At 43.1% G+C, this 22100-nt stretch overlaps 1 protein-coding gene across 1 annotated transcript in view; it reads left to right on the top strand.

Moving 5' to 3' along the window:
- The first annotated feature begins 300 nt into the window (after positions 1-300).
- The window catches only part of PIKFYVE (phosphoinositide kinase, FYVE-type zinc finger containing), a 96405-nt gene continuing 74605 nt past the window's right edge, over positions 301-22100 (top strand). The window contains exons 1-7 of the mRNA XM_021708687.1: positions 301-469; positions 694-874; positions 3783-3935; positions 8121-8239; positions 10200-10371; positions 17605-17812; positions 20002-20091. Of these exons, the coding sequence (XP_021564362.1) occupies positions 452-469; positions 694-874; positions 3783-3935; positions 8121-8239; positions 10200-10371; positions 17605-17812; positions 20002-20091 (941 nt within the window). The 5' untranslated portion in view covers positions 301-451. The remainder of the gene's footprint in view (positions 470-693; positions 875-3782; positions 3936-8120; positions 8240-10199; positions 10372-17604; positions 17813-20001; positions 20092-22100) is intronic.

Raw genomic sequence — 22100 nt, 5'->3', positions numbered from 1 at the left:
TCCGTATGATCTAAATAGCAGTGTTTTCAAGACTTCATTTGGGAGACCCAAAAAACCTGAATTACTTTTTGGAGGGCGGGCCCCTTGTACAGGCTTCTAGGAACCTGTTGGCTTCATGCACTAGCTAGCGGCTGTGTTCGGCTTCAGTGAAATTTTTTTGTAGATTATTTCAGCGGGTTTGCCTATATTATGATGGGTGATTTACAAAAGTGTTCAGTTTTTTACCAGAAACAGCATGACCCTGTGCCCCACCCTCCCTATTCACCTGATATCACCCTGAGTGAATTCTTTTTGTTTGTTTCCTAGATGACAAAAGTCCTCAAAGGGAAACATTTTGCTGATGTGGACGAGTTGAAACAACTGACAGAAGCAGTAAAATGCATCAAAATGGAAGAGTTCAGAAACTGTTTTGAGCAGTGGAAAAAGCGTCTTGACAGGTGTATTGCATCAAATGGAGAGTACTTTGAAGGTGACTGAAGTTTAAACGTGTAAGAATAAACGCAATTTTTAATAAATAAATTGGTTTTTTGGGGGTTTCCCCTTGTATACCAAGCTAGATTTATTTATTCTCTGGTTTTCATAGATCTGAATTTTCACATAATAGGATTTTCCAGATATTTGGGTATTGTGTGGAATCAACTTTTGGGCTTCCCACAGAATTCACACCTTTTGCTTGTTTCCTTTGTCTTCCAGGTTCATGAAATGGACACAGATGATAAGGCTTCCCCCACCCTGGACTCTGCTGACGATCTGCCTCGATCCCCTTCTAGTCCTTCTCACCTCACACACTTCAAGCCTTTGACCCCTGATCAGGATGGGCCACCTTTTAAGTCAGCCTATAGTTCTTTTGTGAATCTCTTTCGATTTAACAAAGGTAGGGCTGACTCTTAAAGATCAGAGAGCTTGCAGGCTTGGTTTTCTGAAATCCTTTTGTTTAGCTTTCATTCTGTTTCTTTGAGAGAAAGCAAAATATTAACAAGGTGTTAACTTTAATCACAGGTGGCCAGAGTTTACTGCTTAAGAGAAAGCTGGAATTTTCACTGTGATAGCATTAATTATTGGTAACTGAATGTCTGAATTGAAACTAAATATTAGAAGGATGTTTCTTCTTTTTTTTAAATTTTTTTATTTTTAGTTGGAGTCTCACTCTGTCGCCCAGACTGGAGTGCAGTGGCATGCTCCCGGCCACCGCAGCCTCGACCTGCTGGGCTCCGGCGATCCTTCGCCTCAGCCTTCCGAGTAGCTGGAACTACAGGCGTAGGCTACCATGCCCAGCTAGTTTTTGATTTACTGTAGAGACGAGGTCTCGCCAAGTTGCCCGGGCGGGTCTCGAACCCGCGGGCTCAGGCGATACACTCGCCTCGGCCTCCCAAAGTGCTGGAATGACAGGCTGAGCCACCGAGCCCGGCAGGATGTTTCTTCTTAAAGAGAAAATGTTATTCTTTTTGTTGTTGTCCTTTATTGAAAAATATGCTTCAACTTCTTGAAGTTCACAGAATGAACTTTGTTCTTTTGGGGGTTAACAGCCAATAGATTTAAAGCAGTGGAAATAAAAGGAACACCGTAGGTGGAAAGGTTCATATTTTCAAAAATTGGAAACTGTCAGTAGGTTGCCTGTTGACTTAAAACTATTAGATTAAGGTTTACATGTAATGACATCATGTGAAAAAATACTTTTTTTTTTGAGTTGGAGTCTCTGTCACCCAGGTTGGAGGGCAGGGGCACGCTCCCGGCCAATGCAGCCTCATCCTGCTGAGCTGAGGCGATCCTTCCGCCTCAGCCTTCCAAGTAGCTGGAACTACAGACGCATGCCATCACACCCAGCTAGTTTTTGTGATTTACTGTAGAGACGAGGTCTCGCCAAGTTGCCCGGGTAGGTCTTGAACCCATAGGCTCAGGCCATCCTCTTGACTTGGCCTCCCAAGGTGCTGGGATTACAGGCTGAGCCACTGCGCCTAGCCAAAAAAAAAATATATATATTTTTTTGAGTTGGAGTCTCACTCTGTTGCCCAGACTAGAGTGCAGTGGCATGCTCCTGGCCACCACAGCCTCTACCTGCTGGGCTCCGGCGATCCTTCTGCCTCAACCTTCCAAGTAGCTGGAACTACAGGCGTGTACATACCTGGCTAATTTTTTTTATTTATTGTAGAGATGAGGTCTCGCCAAGTTGCGCAAGTGGGTCTCGAACCCACGGGCTCAGGCAATCTACTCGCCTTGGCCTCCCAAAGTGCTGGGATTACATACAGCCTGAGCCACCGAGCCTGGCCAAAAATACCTTTTTTTTTTTTTTTTGAGTTGGAGTCTTACTCTGTCGCCCAGACTGGAGTGCAGTGGCCGCTCCCGGCCACCACAGCCTCGCTGCTGGGCTCCGGCAATCCTTCCGCCTCAGCCTTCTGAGTAGCCAGAATTGCAGGCGCACGCTACCACACCCGGCTGATTTTTTGATTTATTGTAGAGATGAGGTCTCGCTGCCCAGGCGGGTCTCGAACCCGCGGGCTCAGGCAATTCACTCACCTCAACCTCCCAAAGGCGCGGGATTACAGGCTGAGCCACCGTGCCCGGCTCAAAAATACTTTTTAATGAGCTTTTTTAAAGTAATATTTTTTTAACCTGGAAAAAAAAACTTTAAAAAAAATCTGACTTTTGCCTTTTATTTGTCTGTATTATTTGAAATGTGTTAGAGAGTAATCCCTGTTATAAGGAATTTGAAGGGGTTAATAGTTTACTTAACTCAGTGTAAATTTTAAGAATTAACTGGATTTTATTACTGGTCATGTGTGAAGTGCTATAAAAACTGGTAGTACATTTTTAAGACAATGATCTCTTTTTTAAAAAAAAAAGTTTTTTTAGGACAGTTTTAGGTTTATAAAACAATTGGGAAGCTAGAATTTCCGTATGCCCCCATATCTACTTTTCCCTGTTATTAACACTTTACATTAGTGTGGTGTACTTGTTACAATTGATGTATCATTATTGACACATAATTATTAACTAAATTATGTATTTTATTCAGAGTGCTTCAGTTTTTACCTGATCTTCTCTTTTTTGTTCCAGGATCCCATTCAGAATACCATATTTCATTTAGTAGTCGTAAGACAATGACACTTCTACTTATTTAGCAAATGTTTATTGAGCCCCTTCCTTTGTGCTAGGCACTGTTTAAATACTGTGAGGTAGCCCTCCCATAAACAGACCAAAAAAATCCCTGTCTTCATGTGAAGTTAAAGTTGTGTTTCCTTTAATATGCTCAAGAAATTCTTAATGGAAAGTAAAACAAACAAATCACATTTACTCAGGGGTGTGATTATCGGTCTATAGTTTTGTTCCCTTCTTTAAATTTTTTTCAAAAAAACACTGATTTTTAGTTATGCGCAATTACATTGATGCCTGGAGAATTTCATCTACTTCTTTCTCTTTGCTGACTCTGAGTCTTAGTGTTTCTTTTTTCTTTTTTCTGAGTTGGAGCTTCACTGTGTCATCCAGCTGGAGTGCAGTAGCATGCTCATGGCTACCACAGCCTCAAACTGCTGGGCTCAGGTGATCCTTCTGCCTCAGCCTTCCAAGTAGCTGGAACTACAGGCACACACCACCACACCAGCTCATTTTAAAAAATGTATCGTAGAGACACGGTCTCGCCGAATTGCCCAGACTGTTCTCGCACCCCTGGGCTCAGGCAGTCCTTTAGCTTCAGTTGCCTAAAGTGCTGGGATTGAAACTGTGAGCCTCAGCCCCGGGCCTGAGTCTTAGTTTTTTGAGTAACGCCAAGCTTTCCCTTGCTACAGAGAGGGTAGAAGGAGGCCAGGGAGAGCAGCAGCCCTTGAGTGGAAGTTGGACCAGCCCTCAGCTCACTTCGAGGACACCGTCTGTGCACTCACCCACGCCTCGCAAAAAGCAGGCTGATGAGGAACTTCAGCGGTGCTCTTCAGCAGCCTTAGGTGAGGCAGTGCTCCTACTTCCTTCCTCTCCATGTGCTAGACGTATTCCACAGTTGTGTTTCCGAGGTTGTTTACTGGTTTAACTTTCCTGCTATTTGGAGTAGTTGGATATTTTTCAGAAAAAATAAAGCTGTTACCTAGGTAGTAGAATAATTTGTTGGTACCTGAAACACAATTTTTTTTTGAGTCGGAGTCTCATTCTGTTCCCCAGGCTAGAGGGCAGGGGCACGCTCACTGCCACCACAGCCTCGACCTGCTGGGCTCAGGCGATCCTCCTGCCTCAGCCTTCCAAGTTGCTGGAACTATAGGCACGCACCACCATGCCTGGCCAATTTTTCATTTATTGTGAGACAAATTCTGGCCAAGTTGCCCAGGCTAGTCTTAGACCCTGGGCTCAGGCAGTCCTCTCGCCCCTGCCTCCCAGAGTGCTGGGATTACAGGTGTGAACCACTGTGCCTGGCTAATTTTTTAAAATTTATTGTAGAGATGAGGTCTTGCGAAATTGCCCAGGCTGGTCTCTAGCCCCAGGGCTCAGGCAGTCCTCTTGCCTCGGCCTCCCAAAGTGCTGGGATTACAGGCGTGAGCCACCGTGCCAGGCCTGAAACAAAATTTTTAAACATGTCATTAAGCTTTAATTTAGGCAGGTCTCTTGACTGTCTTTTGATTAATTACTTGCTTGGGTTTCAGCAGAAAACACTTTGCAACATCCCCAGGAGAACACAGGTTAGTTTCAACCTTGTGAATGAATTCTGTTTCTCTTCTTGGGATGCGGTGAAACGTGACAGCATGCCTCTGGCTGCAGAACTCGGTCAACCCCTTTAGTGGGCTGCCCCTTGCTCTTGGCCTTCTGTCTTGTTGGGATGCACACTGTCAGTGTGGCTGGACATGCTGAACTCCTCTTGCCTGCTTGTTTTCCGTCCTGGTCTGCACAGTCATCTTCATTTTCTTGCTCTTCTGAAGGGTATGGGCTGGGGATGAGTCAGAACTGATGAACTGGAGAAAGTGAAGTGGTTTATGTTTCATTTCTGTTACATTGTCCAACTCGGTGGAGCGGTTTGCCCCATCAAGGTGGCGAGATGAGGGGAAAGGATGCAGCGTTGGGAATCAGGTGTCTCAGATCTGGTCTGGCTAGTCTTCCCCAGGAAGTGGTGGTCGGGAGACAGCTGTTTTAGTGGTAGTTGAGACTTGGTCTACCAGAAGCACAAAGACGAACCAGGCGGAGTGAGAGTCAGAGGACTAGAGTTGAGCTGACTGCGCTACCTACTCAGGTTTTCTAGGGCAGAGAACCCCGGCCTGGGTCACATCAGCCGTTCAGAAGGAAGAACTAGAAGTCCCCTGCAGGGGAGAGGGAGAAAGCAGCTCTTCTTTTATTTCAAATCATCTCCACTTTAATGTTTAACCTTAATAGCCTCTTAGCTCTTGAACCTGACCCATGGCAATAAGCTCTTTTGACTAAATCCTATGCTGGATGAAGCATAGAATTTCTTTTTTTTTTTGAGTTGGAGTCTCTGTCACCCAGGCTGGAGTGTAGCGGCACGCTTCTGGCCACCGCAGCCTTGACCTGCTGGGCTCCGGCGATCCTCCTGCCTCAGCCTTCTAAGAAGCCGGAACTACAGGCACGCTACCGCCTGGCTAATTTTTGATTTATTGTAGAGACGAGATCTCCCCAAGTTGTCTGGGTGGGTCTCGAACCTGCGGGCTTAGGCAATCCACTTGCCTCGGCCTCCCAGAGGCTGGAATTACAGGCTGAGCCACTGAGCCTGGCCAAAATTTCTTTATTTGTAATATTGAGGAGTATGACTAGAGTCTGTGGGGTTACCAAGTGGCAGCCTGCCAAACCTTGTCATTGGTGTTATGATAAACTTGAATATAAATATCTCTAGGTATAGCTTGCAATGTCTAATTTGCAGTTCCCACTATTCCTTATTGTTTTTTGTTTTGTTTTGTTTTGTTTTGAGCCGGAGTCTCACTCTTGTCTCCCAGACTGGAGTGCGGTGGCACACTTAAAACAATCATGGCTTTCAGCAGCCCTGACTTCCGGGGCTCAAGTAGTCCTTCTACCTCAGCATCCTGAGTAGCTGGGACTATAGGCACACACTGTCATGCCTAGCCAGTTTTTGAATTTTTTGTAGAGACTAGGCTTCACTGTGTTGCCCAGGCTGATCTTGAACTCCTGGGCTCAACAGTTTGCCCACTTCAGCCTCCCAAAGTGCTGGAATTGCACGCGTGAGCCACTGCCCCTGTCTTGAGAGTTTGATTCTATCCTGGAGGCATTTGAGCTTCAGAAGCCTGGGACTATTTGGCCAGTCAAGTTCTTTTCCCTGTTAAAGGCTGTTAAGTCTACAATTCACTAGCTCTCTGATGTCAGGAAAGCTATTTAATTTTCTAATGTCCATTTTACAAGAGAAGCAGCTAAGGTTATTTGCCTAAGGGCAAATAGCTAGAACAGATTTCCTCCTAGCGTCTCTTTCATCTTCATCCAGGATCTGTGATTCTCTTGGTTCCAGAAAGGGTCTCGCTCATCCTTTCCCAGAGGATGATGCTGTTAATACTCTCTTATATTCCCAAGTGGCTGAATGCAAGGGGCTTTGTAATTTATTGTTGCCTGTGCATGGGCACACAGCCATTATGGTTCTGGCAGTTTAGTCTGTCTCTTTTTTCAACTTATACTTATGAGAGTTGCTTTCTGTTTTGAGACTCAAAAATTTGCCCATTCTAATACTTACATATTAGTAATAATATATCCAAGGCATATGCTGAGACGAAGATATTACTTTTTTTTTTTTTTTTGAGTTGGAGTCTCACTCTGGCGCCCAGACTGGAGTGCAGTGGCCGCTCATGGCCACCGCAGCCTCGACTTGCTGGGTTCCAGCGATCCTTCTGCCTCAGCCTTCCAAGTAGCTGGAACTACAGGCACATACCACCATGCCCCACTAATGTTTTTATTTATTGTAGAGATGAGGTCTCGCCAAGTTGCCCAGGCAGGTCTCGAACCCATGGGCTCAGGCAATCCACTCACCTCAGCCTCCCAAAGCACGGGATTACAGGCTGAGCCACCGAGTCCGGCTAAGATATAACTTTTTATAGAGAGAGAAAAGTTTTCTAAAATAGGTATCGTGTAGATGGTTATTTCAGTAATTACATTATCTTGGGAAGTTCTTTATACATCGAGATTTGGATACCGACCTCTCATTTCTGTGTAGTCCTTGCTTTCCTTCCAAGCTAAAGCAAATCTAGTAAGTCATGAATTTGAGGAAGAGGCAGGATGGGGTATTTTTCATCTTATTTTGATCTAGGTTATTAGGTTAATGGGTTTAAGCTAAATGGACATTCATCCTTTTGGCCAAACCACTTTCACTTACTCTTTAGGTTTTATAGCTGCCAGGAATAGGTAGAAACTTCAGTTGTCATTTTGGTCTAAAGTAAAGAAGTCATAATTGGCAACTTTGGCAGGCATATCCCATTCCGGCCACAAAGCTGGAATTTAGACTTGTTCTATTATTGATAGATTTGGCTTCAGTATTACAACGTCAGGTGTGAGTGGCCCCTTCCGGTTGGGAGCTGCAGAGTTGGGGGATCGACGGGAGGTACAGCAGTTTTCTGGCAGTTTTAACCTGCTTGGACATTGGTCAGATTCCACCATAGCAAAATGTATCGCCTGGATGTCGTGACGTCTGCTGGAATCTTTGGGGGCTGGGCATCGTGTTTCTTTCTGCTGGAAACATTTAAATATGTGATCTGCAGGTGGAGCTGAACTGTTGGATCCTACTGCTTACCTGTTTGGCTTGGGAAACCAAGCCAAGTTAATGCTCTAGGATTGTGTTTTCTTTTGCTGAGTTTTTGCAGGGATTCACTATAGGCTGGGACCAAAGGGCATAAGAAGTTGTTAGTGAGTTTGCCATTTATGTGATGGTCCCATCGTGGGCCTTAAAACTATCCATGGTCTCAGACATTGCTTGTCTTAGGTAGTCCTTGCTTGCTTGCCAAATGGTGTTTTATGGGATAATAAAATACTTTTGACAGCCTCTTACCCTTCTAAAGACTAGTTTTAGCTCTCAGTCAATGTCATTAGCTAGGAAAACCTAAGTATATGCTAACAGTAAGAGGCAGTTTTTATCACATATATACCTTGTCATAGTAGATACTAGGAACTATTAACATGGTTTTTTTTTTAATCTGACTCAGACACAAGAAGGAAAACAGAACCCGCTTTTGGAGGTCATGACCCTCGTACAGCTGTTCAGCTTCGAAGCCTCAGCACAGTATTAAAACGCCTCAAGGAAATCATGGAAGGGAAAAGCCAGGTACTGTCTAGAGGCTTTGGAAGATCACTTCTTTTTTTTTTTTTTTTTTTGAACTGGAGTCTCGTTCTGTCGCCCAGACTGGAGTGCAGTGGCCGCTCCCGGCCACCGCAGCCTCGACCTGCTGGGCTCCGGCGATCCTTCTGCCTCAGCCTTCCAAGAAGCCAGAATTACAGGCATGCGCTACCACGCCCAGCTGATTTTTTGATTTATTGTAGAGATGAGGTCTCGCTGCCCAGGCGGGTCTCAAACCCGTGGATTCAGGCAATCCACTCACCTCAGTCTCCCAAAGGCGCGGGATTACAGGCTGAGCCACCGAGCCCGGCGGAAGATCACTTCTTAAATTAAGTACCTGTGGGAATCATGCCATACCCACTGAAATTGACATAATACAGTTAGGGAAGTTTAGTTAGTACTTCTTTCTGTTACGAACATTGAGTTTTTATACATATGTTCTTAATTTTGACGTAGTCTAATTTATCGGTTTTTCCCCCTGTGTGCTTAGTGCTTTTTGTGTTCTGATTAAGAAGTGTTTGTCTAGGCTAGGGTCAGTGGATACTCTTCTATGATTTCTTCAAGAAGCTCTATTATTTGTGTGAAGATAGGGGTCAGACTTTTTTTCCCTCATGGATGTCCAGTTGGATGTGACACCATTATTTTGGAAAAGACTGTCCCAGCTAGGTGTGGCGGCTCACGCCTGTCATCCTAGCACTTTAGGAGGCTGAGGTGAGAGGATTGCTTGAGTCCAGGAGTTTGAGACCAGCCTGGGCAACATAGTGAGAATTCGTGTGTACAAAAAATTTTTTTAAAATTAGCCAGGCGTGGTGGCATGTGCCTGTTGTTCCAGCTACTTGGGAGGCTGAGGAGGGAGGATTGCCTGAGTCAGGGAATTCAAGGCTACCGTGAGCTGTGATTGTGCCACTGCCCTCCAGTCTAGGCAACAGAGTGAGACCCTGACTCCAAAAGAAAAGAAGATCATCCTTGACTGATTGTGTTCTAAATTTCTTTTGAGTCAGAAGAGTCTCACTGTGTGGCCCAGGCTGGAATACCGTGGCACACTCACAGCCACCACAGCCTCAACCTGTTGGGCTCAGGAGATCCTTCGGCCTCAACCTTCCAAGTAGCTGGAACAACAGGTGCATACCACCACACCCAGCTAATTTTTCTTGTTGTATGGTAGAGATGAGGGTTTGCTAAGTTGCCCAGGCTAGTCTTGAACCTCTGGACTCAGGCAGTCTGCTCACCTCAGCCTTCTGAGTAGCTGGAACCACAGGTGTGTGCCACCATGCCTGGCTAATTTTTTGATTTATAGTAGAGCCGAAGTCTAGCCAAGTTGCCTAGGCTGGTCTCAAACCGCTGGGCTCAGGCAGTCCTCATGGCTCTGCCTCCCAGAGTGCTGGGATTACAAGTGTGAGTTGTCCCGCCCAGCTGCATTCTAAATTTCATAAGTCCATATGTGTGTGAGGGTGTACCAGGGCTCTCTTTTCTTTTCCATAGCATCAATATCCTGTGTAAAATTATTTAGAATAAGTATTGAGAACTGGTAATATAAGTCCTTCAGGTTTTTTTTAAGACTATCTTCATCAATTGGATCTTTTGCATTCCACATTAATTTTTGAATAAACGTATTATTTTCTCCAGAAGAAACCTCGGATTTCATTTGCCATTGTATCTTAATAATTAGTATTTTTGCCTGAGCCCATGGGTTCGCGACCCGCCTGGGCAACTTGGCAAGACCTCATCTCTACAATAAATCAAAAATTAGCCGGGCATGGTAACACACGCCTGTAGTTCCAGCTACTTGGAAGGCTGAGGCGGAAGGATCGCCAGAGCCCAGCAGGTTGAGGCTGCGGTGACCGGGAGCGGCCACTGCACTCTAGTCTGGGTGAGTAAGACTCCAACTCAAAAAAAAAAAAAAAAATCAGTATTTTCAAGAAGTCTTCACATGTTTTTATTGTTACAGGATAGTGACCTGAAACAATACTGGATGCCAGATAGCCAGTGTAAAGAGTGCTATGACTGTAGTGAGAAATTCACAACCTTTAGGCGCAGACACCATTGCCGACTATGTGGGCAGATTTTCTGCAGTCGTTGCTGTAATCAAGAGATCCCTGGAAAATTTATGGGCTATACAGGTAAATGCATTATATTGATGGTTTTACAATTTTTTAAAAGTCATAACTGTGAAATAGTTACAATACAGGACCAGTATTACGATAATTTTTATTTTGGGCTTTATGTGTAAGACATGGGGATGCAAAGGTGAGGGGTATGTACATAGCTTTGTTTTTAAAACCTTTACCATTGAATAATAAAATAGATGGGAATGTTAATAACTAACTTGAGTGAAAGACAGGATATCACAGATGCTAGCAAAAACTGTAGGAGCATTAAAACTTATTAGGCAAGATGGTTGAAGTGGTTACTAACACTATGAGGGTGTTCACTTTACAAAGTACAGGTCTTCCTTGACTTAAAGGACACTGTGCTTTGGCAAATTGTATCTCACTTGTATTCTTCCATAAGAAACATAGTCGAATTTCAGCAATATCTAACACTTATTTGTTGAAACAAAAAAATCTGAGCAATGGTGTGTGGATTTGTAAAGTGATTTGGGCGTGGGAGGTGGGCATAAGTTACCCCCAAAATAGCACTTTTAGTGACTCTCTCATGTTATTTTTGTTACTGGGCAGTGCTTTCTCTTAGTCTTACTCACAGTATTATTATTATTTTTTTAGTTGGAGTCTCACTCTGTCGCCCAGACTGGAGTGCAGTGGCCGCTCCTGACCACTGCAGCCTCGACCTGCTGGGCTCTGGCCATCCTTCCAGCTCAGCCTTTCAAGTAGCTGGAACTACAGGCGCGCGCTACCGGCTAATTTTTGATCTGTTGTGGAGATGAGGTCTCGCCAAGTTGCCCAGGCGGATCTTGAACCCGCGGGTTCAGGCAATCCACTCACCTCAGCCTCCCAAAGCGCGGGATTACATGCTGAGCCACTGAGCCCGGCTTACTCCCATTTTTTTTCACCCAAACAACTACAGAGTTCAGAATCCTATTATCTTTTACTCAGATTATGACTACAGGTTTTAAAAGATGTTTTTATGCTAATTTTCCGTATTTTAGTCAGCATTATTTATTCAGTCAAATCTAAGTTGATCATGTTAGAGTGTTTCCCTGCGTCATAATACCCTTCAGAGTTCCCATTACCCTCAGGATGAAACCTGTCTTGTTAAGATGATGTGTGTATTTATTTCCTAAGGCTGCCATAACAAAGACTGAGTGGCTTAAAACAACAGAGATTTGTTGTCTTACAGTTCTGGAGGCCAAAACTACCATAATACAGGGCAAGAAGCCAATGTAGGGATTCTGACAGTTGTCCACTCCAATTATATATTCCAGGGCTGGAAAAATCACCACAGAATAGGTTCAGGGATCCACTAAACCCGTTGTGAGATGGAACTGAACTAAAACTCTACTGACTGCCTGACCTCCATAAGGTCCTACTCTAACTGGTGGTGGACCACAGAGATGTTTTTAGTCTCCTGGAATTGGTACCAGTTTAGAGTCTGTCTAATAACCCCTGAGAAGTTTGACTGTTTCCTTCTCCTCAGTATACCTTGGTAAGAGGCCACAGGTCCCTTTGGGGATGGTTGGGAGAGAGGTTAACAGTATACATTTCTGGCAATGTAGTGGGGTTCTTCCTCAAGAGGACCCAGTCTCTCTCTCTCTCTCTCGGGGTTTTGGATCTAAATGGCTCAAGTCTGGGGATTGACTGCGGGATCAAGGATTCAAGTCAGACTTCCAGCCACTTGGTGTAGAATTCTTTCTTTTATTCAAGTCGAATAAGAATTTAGTTGACTCCCATCTGGAGCGTAGCACACCTTTTCATGGTCAAACCTTTCAGGTTTTTCTGGGACTTGAGTTTTTTTATAGGTCTAGTAGCAAAGAGGGAGTGGAATCTGTGGAAAATTAGCAGTGTTTTGCGGGGGTTCATTGTAGTTTCCTCAGGCAAAGCGGCGTTAATTTCCTCAAATGAGATGGGAGGGGCTACCAAAGGCTGGCAAAGAAGACTCAGGATTTTGGTGTCTAATATGCCCATTTTCATCAGGATCTTCACAATTCAGTTTTCAGGATACCATTTCTTCCCAATCAGTGCCCTGACCTTAATAGCAGACATACTGCAAGGTTGGTGATTCACTTGCTGGGTGAGACTGTTGGTTTGACTTTTAGTGGTCTTAGCGCTGAGGCTACAGGAGGTAGGGATTTCTTTCAAGGAAGACATAGAAACTTCCATGTAATGTGTATAGTTCTTGAGCTGGGAATTTGAATCCCTGAGGTAATCCTTTTGCCCCCTGCTTTGTCTAGTGCAATTAGGATCAACCAGGCAATGTCATTATACTTGTTAGGAGGACTGGAATGTTTTTAAGGTATTGAGTATGTAGTCACTCAGAAGCTTGCCCTTTACAAGTATTTGATTAGCAGTATCCATAGGTGATATTTGGCATGTCTTTGTGGCCACATTGAAGGGGTCCAGCCCCACAAGGGTCGTGAGATTTCCTGAAGGAGAGAGACGGATAGGCGAAAGACGAAAATCTTATACTCAGATACCTGCTTCCTGAACAGATGACAATTTAATGTTAGTTAACACAGAGCTTTTATACCATTCGTAAAGGGGCAAGACAAAATTCCTTCGCGTACATACGCTTTAAAAGTTACCACCATCTAGCGGTCTAGAAGCAACAAACAAGCCAAGAACACTATCTGCTTTTAGTTAATAAGTCTTTATCATAAAGCCAAAAATGATAGTTTTAGTTCAAAGTCCTGAATTACAGTCCTTGAAATGTCTCAAGAAAGTTTCCAAGTGCAAAGTTCTTCATGTAGCAGTAGTTTTTCTATCTGGGGCTTCTGTGACCTTCAGAGCTTTGTAATCGCCTCTCTTGTCCAGGTGTCTTCGTTACTTTTCTCTTATCCTGCAGTGTTTGTTTCTATAGAGAACTCAAAAGAAGCTTTTAGTAATGTTTCCCAGGCGCCCAAGCTTGCTTTCTGTCTTTAGCTAATCTATCATAAAAGTATCTGATTAGTATATTATGAATTCAGTGAAAACCCACTCTATAAATGTTAACTTAGAGTTTTAACTATTGAATTAAGTAAAAACCTTAACGATTAATCTTTATCCTAAGTCAGTGAAAACAGTTATAAATCAACTATATAACTCCTAGATAAGTGTTAGAACTTATAATGAATTCATAATGAACTTACTATAAACTTGTGCTTCTAAAAACCTTATGTCTAAACTGCATAATCCTAAATCAAATGAGTGAATATACTTATATCACTTATTACTTAAGCAATATCTAGTAACTTATAACCAAGTGAAAGAAAGCATTCTTGATGTGCTTCAGAGTTTAACCCTTGCATATGCTAGAAAAGGCCAAGCGGCATAGTGGGAAAATGGGAAAATGAACCATGACATTCCCAGGTTAGGTGTGAGTACTTCGCATAAACATGCCATTTTCTTCTTCCACGACTGCACAGAATTTCTTCAGCCGTGCCAAAGAGCAAAGGTGAAAGACAGAAGGGCCTCAGCTTCCCGGGCTCGCCCTGCGGCCCGGGGTCTTCGGCCCACCAGGACCCTGTCAATCAGGTGGACCTCCAAGGCCGGCTCCCAACACCACATCACACCATGGGCTATCAGTGTTCTCGCTACTGCTGGAAATAGAGCCATTAGTGCCTTTAAGTCTAATTAGATTAGAGAACCAATTCCAGAAACTCAAGAACCAATTCAGAAAACTCATCCTTAGGATTCTGTTGTTCTAGAACCATTGTTGGTACCAAAATCTGTAATAGGATTCTCCAAAGAAACAGAACCAATAGTGTGTACATACACACACGCACACACACACACACAGAGAGAGAGAGAGGTTTATTTTAAGAAATTGGCTCAAGTGTTTGTGGGGGCTAGCAAGTCTGAAATTCTCAGGACAGGCAAGCAGACTGGAAACTTATACAAGATTTCTGTCTTGCAGTGTTGAGATAGACTTTTTTCTGAAAACTTTAGTCTTGGCACTTAAGGCCTTCGGCTGATTAGATGAGACCCACCCACGTTATGGAGGGCAATCTGCTTTAAAGACACCTGGTTTTTTTGTTTTTTGAGTCGGAGTCTTACTCTGTCACCCAGGCTGGAGTGCAGTGGCATGCTTAAGGCCACTGCAGCCTTGACCTGCTGGGCTCAGGTGATCCTTCCACCTTAGCCTCCCAAATAGCTGGGACTACACGTGTGTGCCACCACATCCAGCTAATTTTTTGATTTATTGTAGAAGCAAGGTCTTGCCAAGTTGCCTAGGTTGGTCTCGAACCCTTGAGCTCAGACAATTCTTTTGCCTCCACCTCCCAAAGTGCTAGGATTACAGGCGTGAGCCAACATGCCCGCCAAGACAGCTGTTGTAAATGTTAATCACAGCCTAAGCAACATACCCTTATGACATCTAGGTTAGACCAAACAATTAGTCTAGCGAAGTTGATACTCAGATTAGGCATCACAAATGGGATAACAGACGCTGGGCACAACCGTACCTTGTGACTCTGAATAAATATAAAATACCTAGAAACATGTCTGGCACGTAGATAAGGATTGATGAGTATTAAGCTGTAATTGCTGGTGGTAGTGGCAAGAATACCCGTGTCTGTCACGCAGCTTTTTGGTCGTGTGTGTGTGTGTGTGTTGCCTCCTGTAGACTGAGTTCTCTGCTCAAGGGGCTGAGTCCCATCAGTCTCTGTACTCCCAACACCTGATGCAGGCATGTGCTTCACAGGCCCTCGCTGATGAAGGTTCTTTATGAAATGAAAACTCCTCTGGTCAGGCTTGTCTCCATTTTGATTTTATAATTTTAGTTCTCATTGCTGACTGGATGAGGGAGATTTCCCTTATAGTGTAAGAGACAAACCAAGCCTTTTTTGTGGTAAATGAAGGTCTTTCTGCAGGGAGTAGTTTTATTTTCTTACTGTAATTCTGCTTTGGACAGCTGATGGTAGTATATACTAGCACTTTCATTTATCCTGGACTGGGGTTCACTTTTTTGGGGGAGGGGAGTGCAGTCGGGGGATGCTGATTGAAGTAGACATATCTTATTTATTTATTTATCTGAGTTGGCGTCTCACTCTGACAGTCAGGCTGGAGTGCAGTGGCACATTCGTAGTTCACTGCAGCCTTGACCTCCTGGGCTTGGGTGATGCTCCCATCTTGGTCGCCTTAGTAGCTGGGGCTACAGGTACCCACTGCCATGCCCAGCTAATTTTTGTATTTTTTTGTAGAGACTAGGTCTCACTGTGTTATCCAGGCTGGTCTTGAACTTATGAGCTCAAGCAGTCTTCCCGCCTCGGCCTCTCAAATTTGGTGCTGGCATTACAGGTGTGAGCTACCATGCCTGACCTATTTTTCTTTATGGTTTGAATAAATGTCATTTGTTAAATTGTGGTGTCAGAAATTAGTAATGCAATAGGCAATATTTTATTTTGATTTTGCATGCATAATTTAATAAAACAGTACTATATAATAGTAGATTTAAAATGAAAAAGTAAAAGGCCAATTTTACATGGTAGTAATTACGGTAAAAACACAGTACCAGTTAACTTTTAGAAATCCTGTTTTTTTTTTTAAAATTTTTATTGTAGAGATGTGGGGTACAATTCAGGGTTAGGTATACAAACACTGATCATGCAGGTACCCCTGTTAATAAGGTATGCCCCTCCTTCCCCTAGCAGTTTCCCTCAACTGCCAATCCCACCCCCACTAGAAGTCCTGTTTTGAATCACTTCAATTTTTTGAAGTTAATGAAAATATTTTCAGTAGAATTATTAAATTGTTAATAACATGTTATTAGTAATACTTGATTATTCTTCCTCCTTTTGTAGTATACTAAAATGTTACAGAATCACTCAATGTTATAGAAAACTTATATTTGGGAAGAACCGCATCCTAATACATGCGCGCGCGCATGTGTGTTTGGAAGTTTTAAATGACCTTGTTTGTCCTCCGAGTAACATTTTATTTCTATCCTAACTTTCACTATAAGAATTTCTTTCATATTCTTTTTTTTTTTTGAGTTGGAGTCTCACTCTGTCACCCAGACTGGAGTGTAGTGGCCACTCCCGGCCACCGCAGCCTCGACCTGCTGGGCTTCAGCGATCCTTCCGCCTCAGCCTTCCAAGTAGCTGGAACTACAGGCACACACCACCATGCCCCACTAATGTTTTTATTTATTGTAGAGATGAGGTCTCGCCAACTTGCCCAGGCGGGTCTTGAACATGCGGGCTCAGGCAATCCACTCACCTTAGCCTCCCAAAGCCCTGGGATTACAGGCTGAGCTACCGAGCCCAGCTCTTTCATATTCTTTACCCTCACATATTATACACAAGCCTATTTTCTATTAGTCTGTTTTTAAAATTGTTTCCTCTTGTGGAGGCAGCTCTCCAGGGCTTCACAGTAAAGACCTTGATATTTTCCTGCTTTCTTTGCCTATGGGATATATGTTGATTCCATTTGTTTTGGTTAATTTATTCTATTGAAAAATGTTTTTCCTTGAAACGCCTGCCTGTCACGGATAGATCCCTTATTTCGCTTCTATAGCCTTGAAAATAAAACACTTTTAGGCAGAGTTTTCTAGTATTGTTAGGTTGGTTTTTTTTTAAATAGTTACAAATATTTGAGGTAACTTGGACACTTGTATATATTTATTATAGTGATGGTTCTCAAAATAGAGACCAGAGCTAACAAAATTATTTCCCTTTAAAATGTCTTTTTTGGGTTGGGCTCGGTGGCTCAGTCTGTAATCCCAGCATTTTGGGAGACCGAGGCAAGTGGATTGCCTGAACCCGTGGGTTCGAGACCAGTCCGGGCAACTTGGCAAGGCCTCGTCTCTATAAATATAAATCAAATAATTATAAATATAAATCAAAAAATTAGCCAGGCGTGGTAGTGTGCGCCTGTAATTCCAGCTACTTGGAAGGCTGAGGCGGGAGGATCACCTGAGTCCATCGGGTAGAGGCTACAGTGGCCATGAGCGTGCCACTGCACTCCAGCCTGGGCAACAGAGTGAGACTCCAACGCAAAACAAATAAATAGGAAAAAAAATGAATGAATTACAACTGCATTCAGGATTGCTGGAGCCCAGCAGGTCACCCAGTGTGGGTGATGGAGTGAGACTCCAACTAAAAAAAAAAAAAAATGTCTCTTTTGGTAGTCTTCACTTGAAGACATATCCCTGCTATTAGATTAACTATTAACCCAAGGTTTTAAAATATTCTGGTAAGTAACATATGACTGGTTCCCTACTTAATTTTCTTCTTTTTCTTTTTCTTTTTTTTTCCTTAGGGGACCTCCGAGCTTGCACGTACTGTAGAAAAATAGCCTTAAGTTATGCACATTCCACAGACAGCAACTCCATCGGGGAAGACCTGAGTGCTCTTTCAGACCCTGCTTGCTCGGTGTCTGTCCTTGATCCAGGTGAACCGCGGACGCCTGTAGGGAGTCGAAAAGCCAGCCGCAACATCTTTTTAGAGGATGGCTTGGCCTGGCAGAGGTATTGTCACTCTAACAGACACGGGTAGTCTTTGGACCTGTGAGTGCTTTTGGCTAACGTTTACCTTCTTCGAACTCTTTCCTGCTGATTCACTGTTTTCTCCTTTTTCCTTGGCTTGCCTCCAGGAGGATTGCAGTTGATGGACGGTGGTGGCAGTGCTTAATGGAGTGTAGCTCCCTGTGAGGAGACTTTCTACCTTTCTTCTCACTGTTCTACCCCAGGCCCCCAGAACAATGCATGGCTTGTGTACTATCTGGAGGATATTTGTTGAGGAGGCAGCAGAAGTTGTTGAGATTAATTCCTCATGTTGCCTTCTTAGAGAAGGAGACTGCTCGTAAGATTTGCATTCGTAATATTTCCAAATGAAATCGATTTTCTTCTTCTGAAGGGCCACTTCCTGTTTTTCTGTGTGTTTGAGTTTAGCTGCACTGCTTGGTAGTGCTGCTGCCAACCCTTTCCTGGGAGTTACCTGGAATTGTCTGAATTAGTCTCTTAGGTCCATCGATTTCTGATTGGTGTCTTTAGCCACGTTATTTTCTTTAACCACTATTCTAAATCTGGCCATTTTAAAGAGCTTAGGGTTTTAACTGACATGTCTCCAATAAGTTACATAAGGGAGTAAGGAATTTTTTTTTTTTTTTTTTGAGTTGAAGTCTCCCTCTGTCGCCCAGGCTGGAGTGCAGTGGCACATTCACAGCCACTCCAATCACCTTGGCCTCCCAAGGTGCTGTGATGACAGACTGAGCCACGGAGCCCTACCTAGGAATTCTTATATAGTGAATTTAAATAGAAAGAAAAGGCCGGGTGCGGTGGCTTACACCTATAATCCCAGCACTTTGGGAGGTTGAGGTGAGAGAATTGCCTGAGCCCACGGGTTCAAGGCCAACCTGGGCAACTTGGGGAGATCTCATCTCTACAATAAATCAAAGAATTAGCCAGGCGTGGTGGAGCACACCTGTAGTTCCAGCTACTTGGAAGACTGAGGCGGGAGGATCACCTCGGGTAGGAGGAGCCCATCGGGTAGAGGCTACGGTGCCACTGCACTCCAGCCTGGGCAGCAGAGTGAGACTCCAACTCAAAAGAAATAAATAGGAAAAAAAATGAATGAATTACAACTGCATTCAATGTGTATGACAAATTAAAGTGAAAATAAAGCCATCATAGATCCAGTAAAATTTAATTTATATAAAATTCAAAAATATACAAAACTAATACACTGTCTAGGGAAGTAAACGTGGTAAAAAAAAAGAGAAGGCAGGCGATGATAAACATTATATTTATTATAACAGTGGTTTCACTGAGGACAGGGAAGGGGATGGAATCGGTTAGGGGAACATCAGTTGGTGGTAGTTTTCTTTGTCTTAAATTGCTTGGTGGGTACTTTGGTGTTTATGGGCTATCATGATTCTTAACCCCTTACATCTATTTATAAATTTAAAAAATTGATTCTATATTTAACAAAGCAATACAAAGTACAGGGATTCTTCAGTTCTTGCTGACTTCAGTTAGTATGCCTTTTAGTTGTGTCTGGCCTTGTTGTGAGCCCACAGTGGCCAAATGTGATGTAACAAAATAAACCAGGCATGAAGCTTTCTGAGAGATGTAGGATAGGTGTCAGAAGCAGAAGAGGAGTTCAATTCTAGGTTCTGGGCCAGTTATTTAATGTTCATCTTCTTGGAGTTAGCATATCTCTGTGGCAGGTACCGTTACCTCCTTTTGACGGATGTGGATGCTGAAGTTCAGAGAGATTAAGTAAACAACTCAAGATCCTCTAGCTAGTAAAATGTAGAGTCTGTACTGGACCTAGGTTTTTCTGACTCTGTGGTGCTATCCAGTGGGTTATGGGAACTGAGAATAAAATACGTGAACTCAGACTTCCCCCCAAAATCACTTTTATCTTGTATTTATGACGTGAAAAGAAGTTTTGTAAGTCACTCATCCAACCAATTTTATTATTTTGTTGGCATTCCATATACTTAAAAACTTTCTTCATTGTTCTTTTGGTATTTGATATACTTAAGATAAAAAGCATGCACGGTTTCCATCCTAAATAAAGGAAGAACAAAAGTGACCTGTAATCTCATTATTGCTGGGAAAAGATTTAATCTGCTTTTAAATGTTAAAGCACTTGATTGAAATGGCCTCTTACTATCCCAGGTGATCTCAGTATTTTCCCCTTTTCATTGTAGTTTGATTCATCCAGATTCCTCAAATGCTGCTCTTTCAACAAGACTTGTATCTGTTCAAGAGGATGCTGGGAAATCTCCTGCTCGAAATAGGTAAACTGTCTAAAGAACACACTATTCTGTGTGTTACATTTTGATTTCTTTTCGTGGAAACGAGGATGACAGATAAAAAGGGTAGGGATTGATTGTCTTAACTGAGTTATTAGATCTAAAATCTGAGTTAAACTATCATTTCCTTTTGCTGTTTTTTGTTTGTTTTTTTTTGAGTTGGAGTCTCACTCCGTTGCCCAGACTGGAGTGCAGTAGCATGCTCATGGCCACTCCAGTGGCAACCTTCTGGGCTCTGGCGATGCTTCTGCCTCAGCCTTCCAAGTAGCTAGAACTACAGGCACGTGCTACCATGCCCGGCTAATTTTTTAAAAATTTATTTATTGTAGAGATGAGGTCTGGCCAAGTTGCCCAGGCTGTTCTCGAACCTCTGGGCTCAGGCAGTCCTCTCACCTTGGCCTCCCAAAGTGCTGGGATTATAGCTTGAGCCACCGCGCCCAGCAGCTCTTACTTTTCTTATCTCAGTGACTCTTTTTAGTGTTCTCCACTGGCTTCAGAGCTTGGAACCTATACAGTTCTTTGTTTCCTATTTAATGAGACCTGAAGTATGCGAGGGAATGAAGCATGTGGACAGTTTATGGAAGAGTGTCCCAAGAAAACAGGAATAACAAATTCCTGAGAGGAACACATCTGGCAAGGAATCACAAGGAGTTCTGTATATCTAGAGTAGAGCAGTCCTACAGTTAATGACCTTGCCATTTACTCTGAGTGAGATGGGAAACTGTGGAGGGCTTTACTTTTTTTGATATCAATTTTTAATTGTTCTGAAAAAAACCTCAAATTGCGGAAAGGTCCCAAGATAGAGAAACATATGTTAATATATTCTTCATTAAGATTCGCTTATTTGCCGGGCTCGGTGGCTCAGCCTGTAATCCCGCACCTTGGAAGGCTGAGGTGAGTGGATTGCCTGAGCCCACGGGTTCGAGGCCCGCCTGGGCAGGCGAGACTTCATCTCTACAATAAATCAAAAAATTAGCCGGGTGTGGTAGTGCGCGCCTGTAGTTCCAGCTACTTGGAAGGCTGAGGCGGAAGGATCGCCGGAGCCCAGCAGGTCGAGGCTGCGGTGGCTGGGAGCAGCCACTGCACTCCAGTCTGGGTGACAGAGTGAGACTCCAACTCAAAAAAAAAAAAAAAAAGATTTGCTTATTTATGTTTTGCCCATTTAGCTTATCACTTTTTGTATAATGTAATATGCATTGTTTTTTTTCCTGAACCATTTGAGAGTAAGTTGCAGACATCATCTTTTACTTCATTGTTTTTTAGTTAATAAAGTTTATTTTATTAGCAGTTTTAAGCTCATAGAAAAATTAAGCAGAAAGTACAGCTCCTGTCCCCACACATGCACAATTTTCATGACTGCCAACATTCTGCATCAGAGTGGTATATTTATTGCAATCAGGGAATCTACTTTGACATGTCATTATCATCCAAAGTTTACAGTTAACATTAGTGTTCACTCTTGGTGTTGTGCATTCAGTGGGTTTGGGTAAATGTATAATGACATGTATCTATCATTGTAGTATCCTACAGAAAATTTCTCTGCCCTAAAAATCTGCTGTACTCCTCCTATTCACCCCTTCCTCTCCTGGCCCATGGCAGTCACTGACCTTTTTTGTCTGCATAGGCTTGCCTTTCTGAGAATGTCATGTAGTTGGAATTGTACAACATGTAGCCTTTTTAGATTGGCATCTTTCACTTAGTAATATGCATTTAAGTTTTGTCTGTGTCATTTCATGGCTGATAATGTATTTTGTTTTGCTTTGTTTTGTTTTGAGTGCTGTATATACCATTGTCTGGATATGCCATAGTTTGTTTCCTTGCCCACTGAAGGACTTCTTGGTTGCCTCCAAGTTTTAGTAATTATAAGAAAGGTTACTGTAAGCAACATAGTGTGTAGATTTTTGTGTAGATGAAATTTTGAGTTCATTTGGTTGATGGAGGCCAAGGAGCATGATTGCTGGGTTATAGGGTTAAGCGTATGTTTGATTTTTTTG

The sequence above is a fragment of the Carlito syrichta genome, unplaced genomic scaffold, assembly GCF_000164805.1.
Source record: "Carlito syrichta isolate Samal-C Ts95f unplaced genomic scaffold, Tarsius_syrichta-2.0.1 Scaffold143465, whole genome shotgun sequence".
Classification (NCBI taxonomy): domain Eukaryota; kingdom Metazoa; phylum Chordata; class Mammalia; order Primates; family Tarsiidae; genus Carlito; species Carlito syrichta.
Note: the sequence above shows the minus strand (reverse complement) of the source record. Positions and strands in the feature narration are given on the sequence as shown.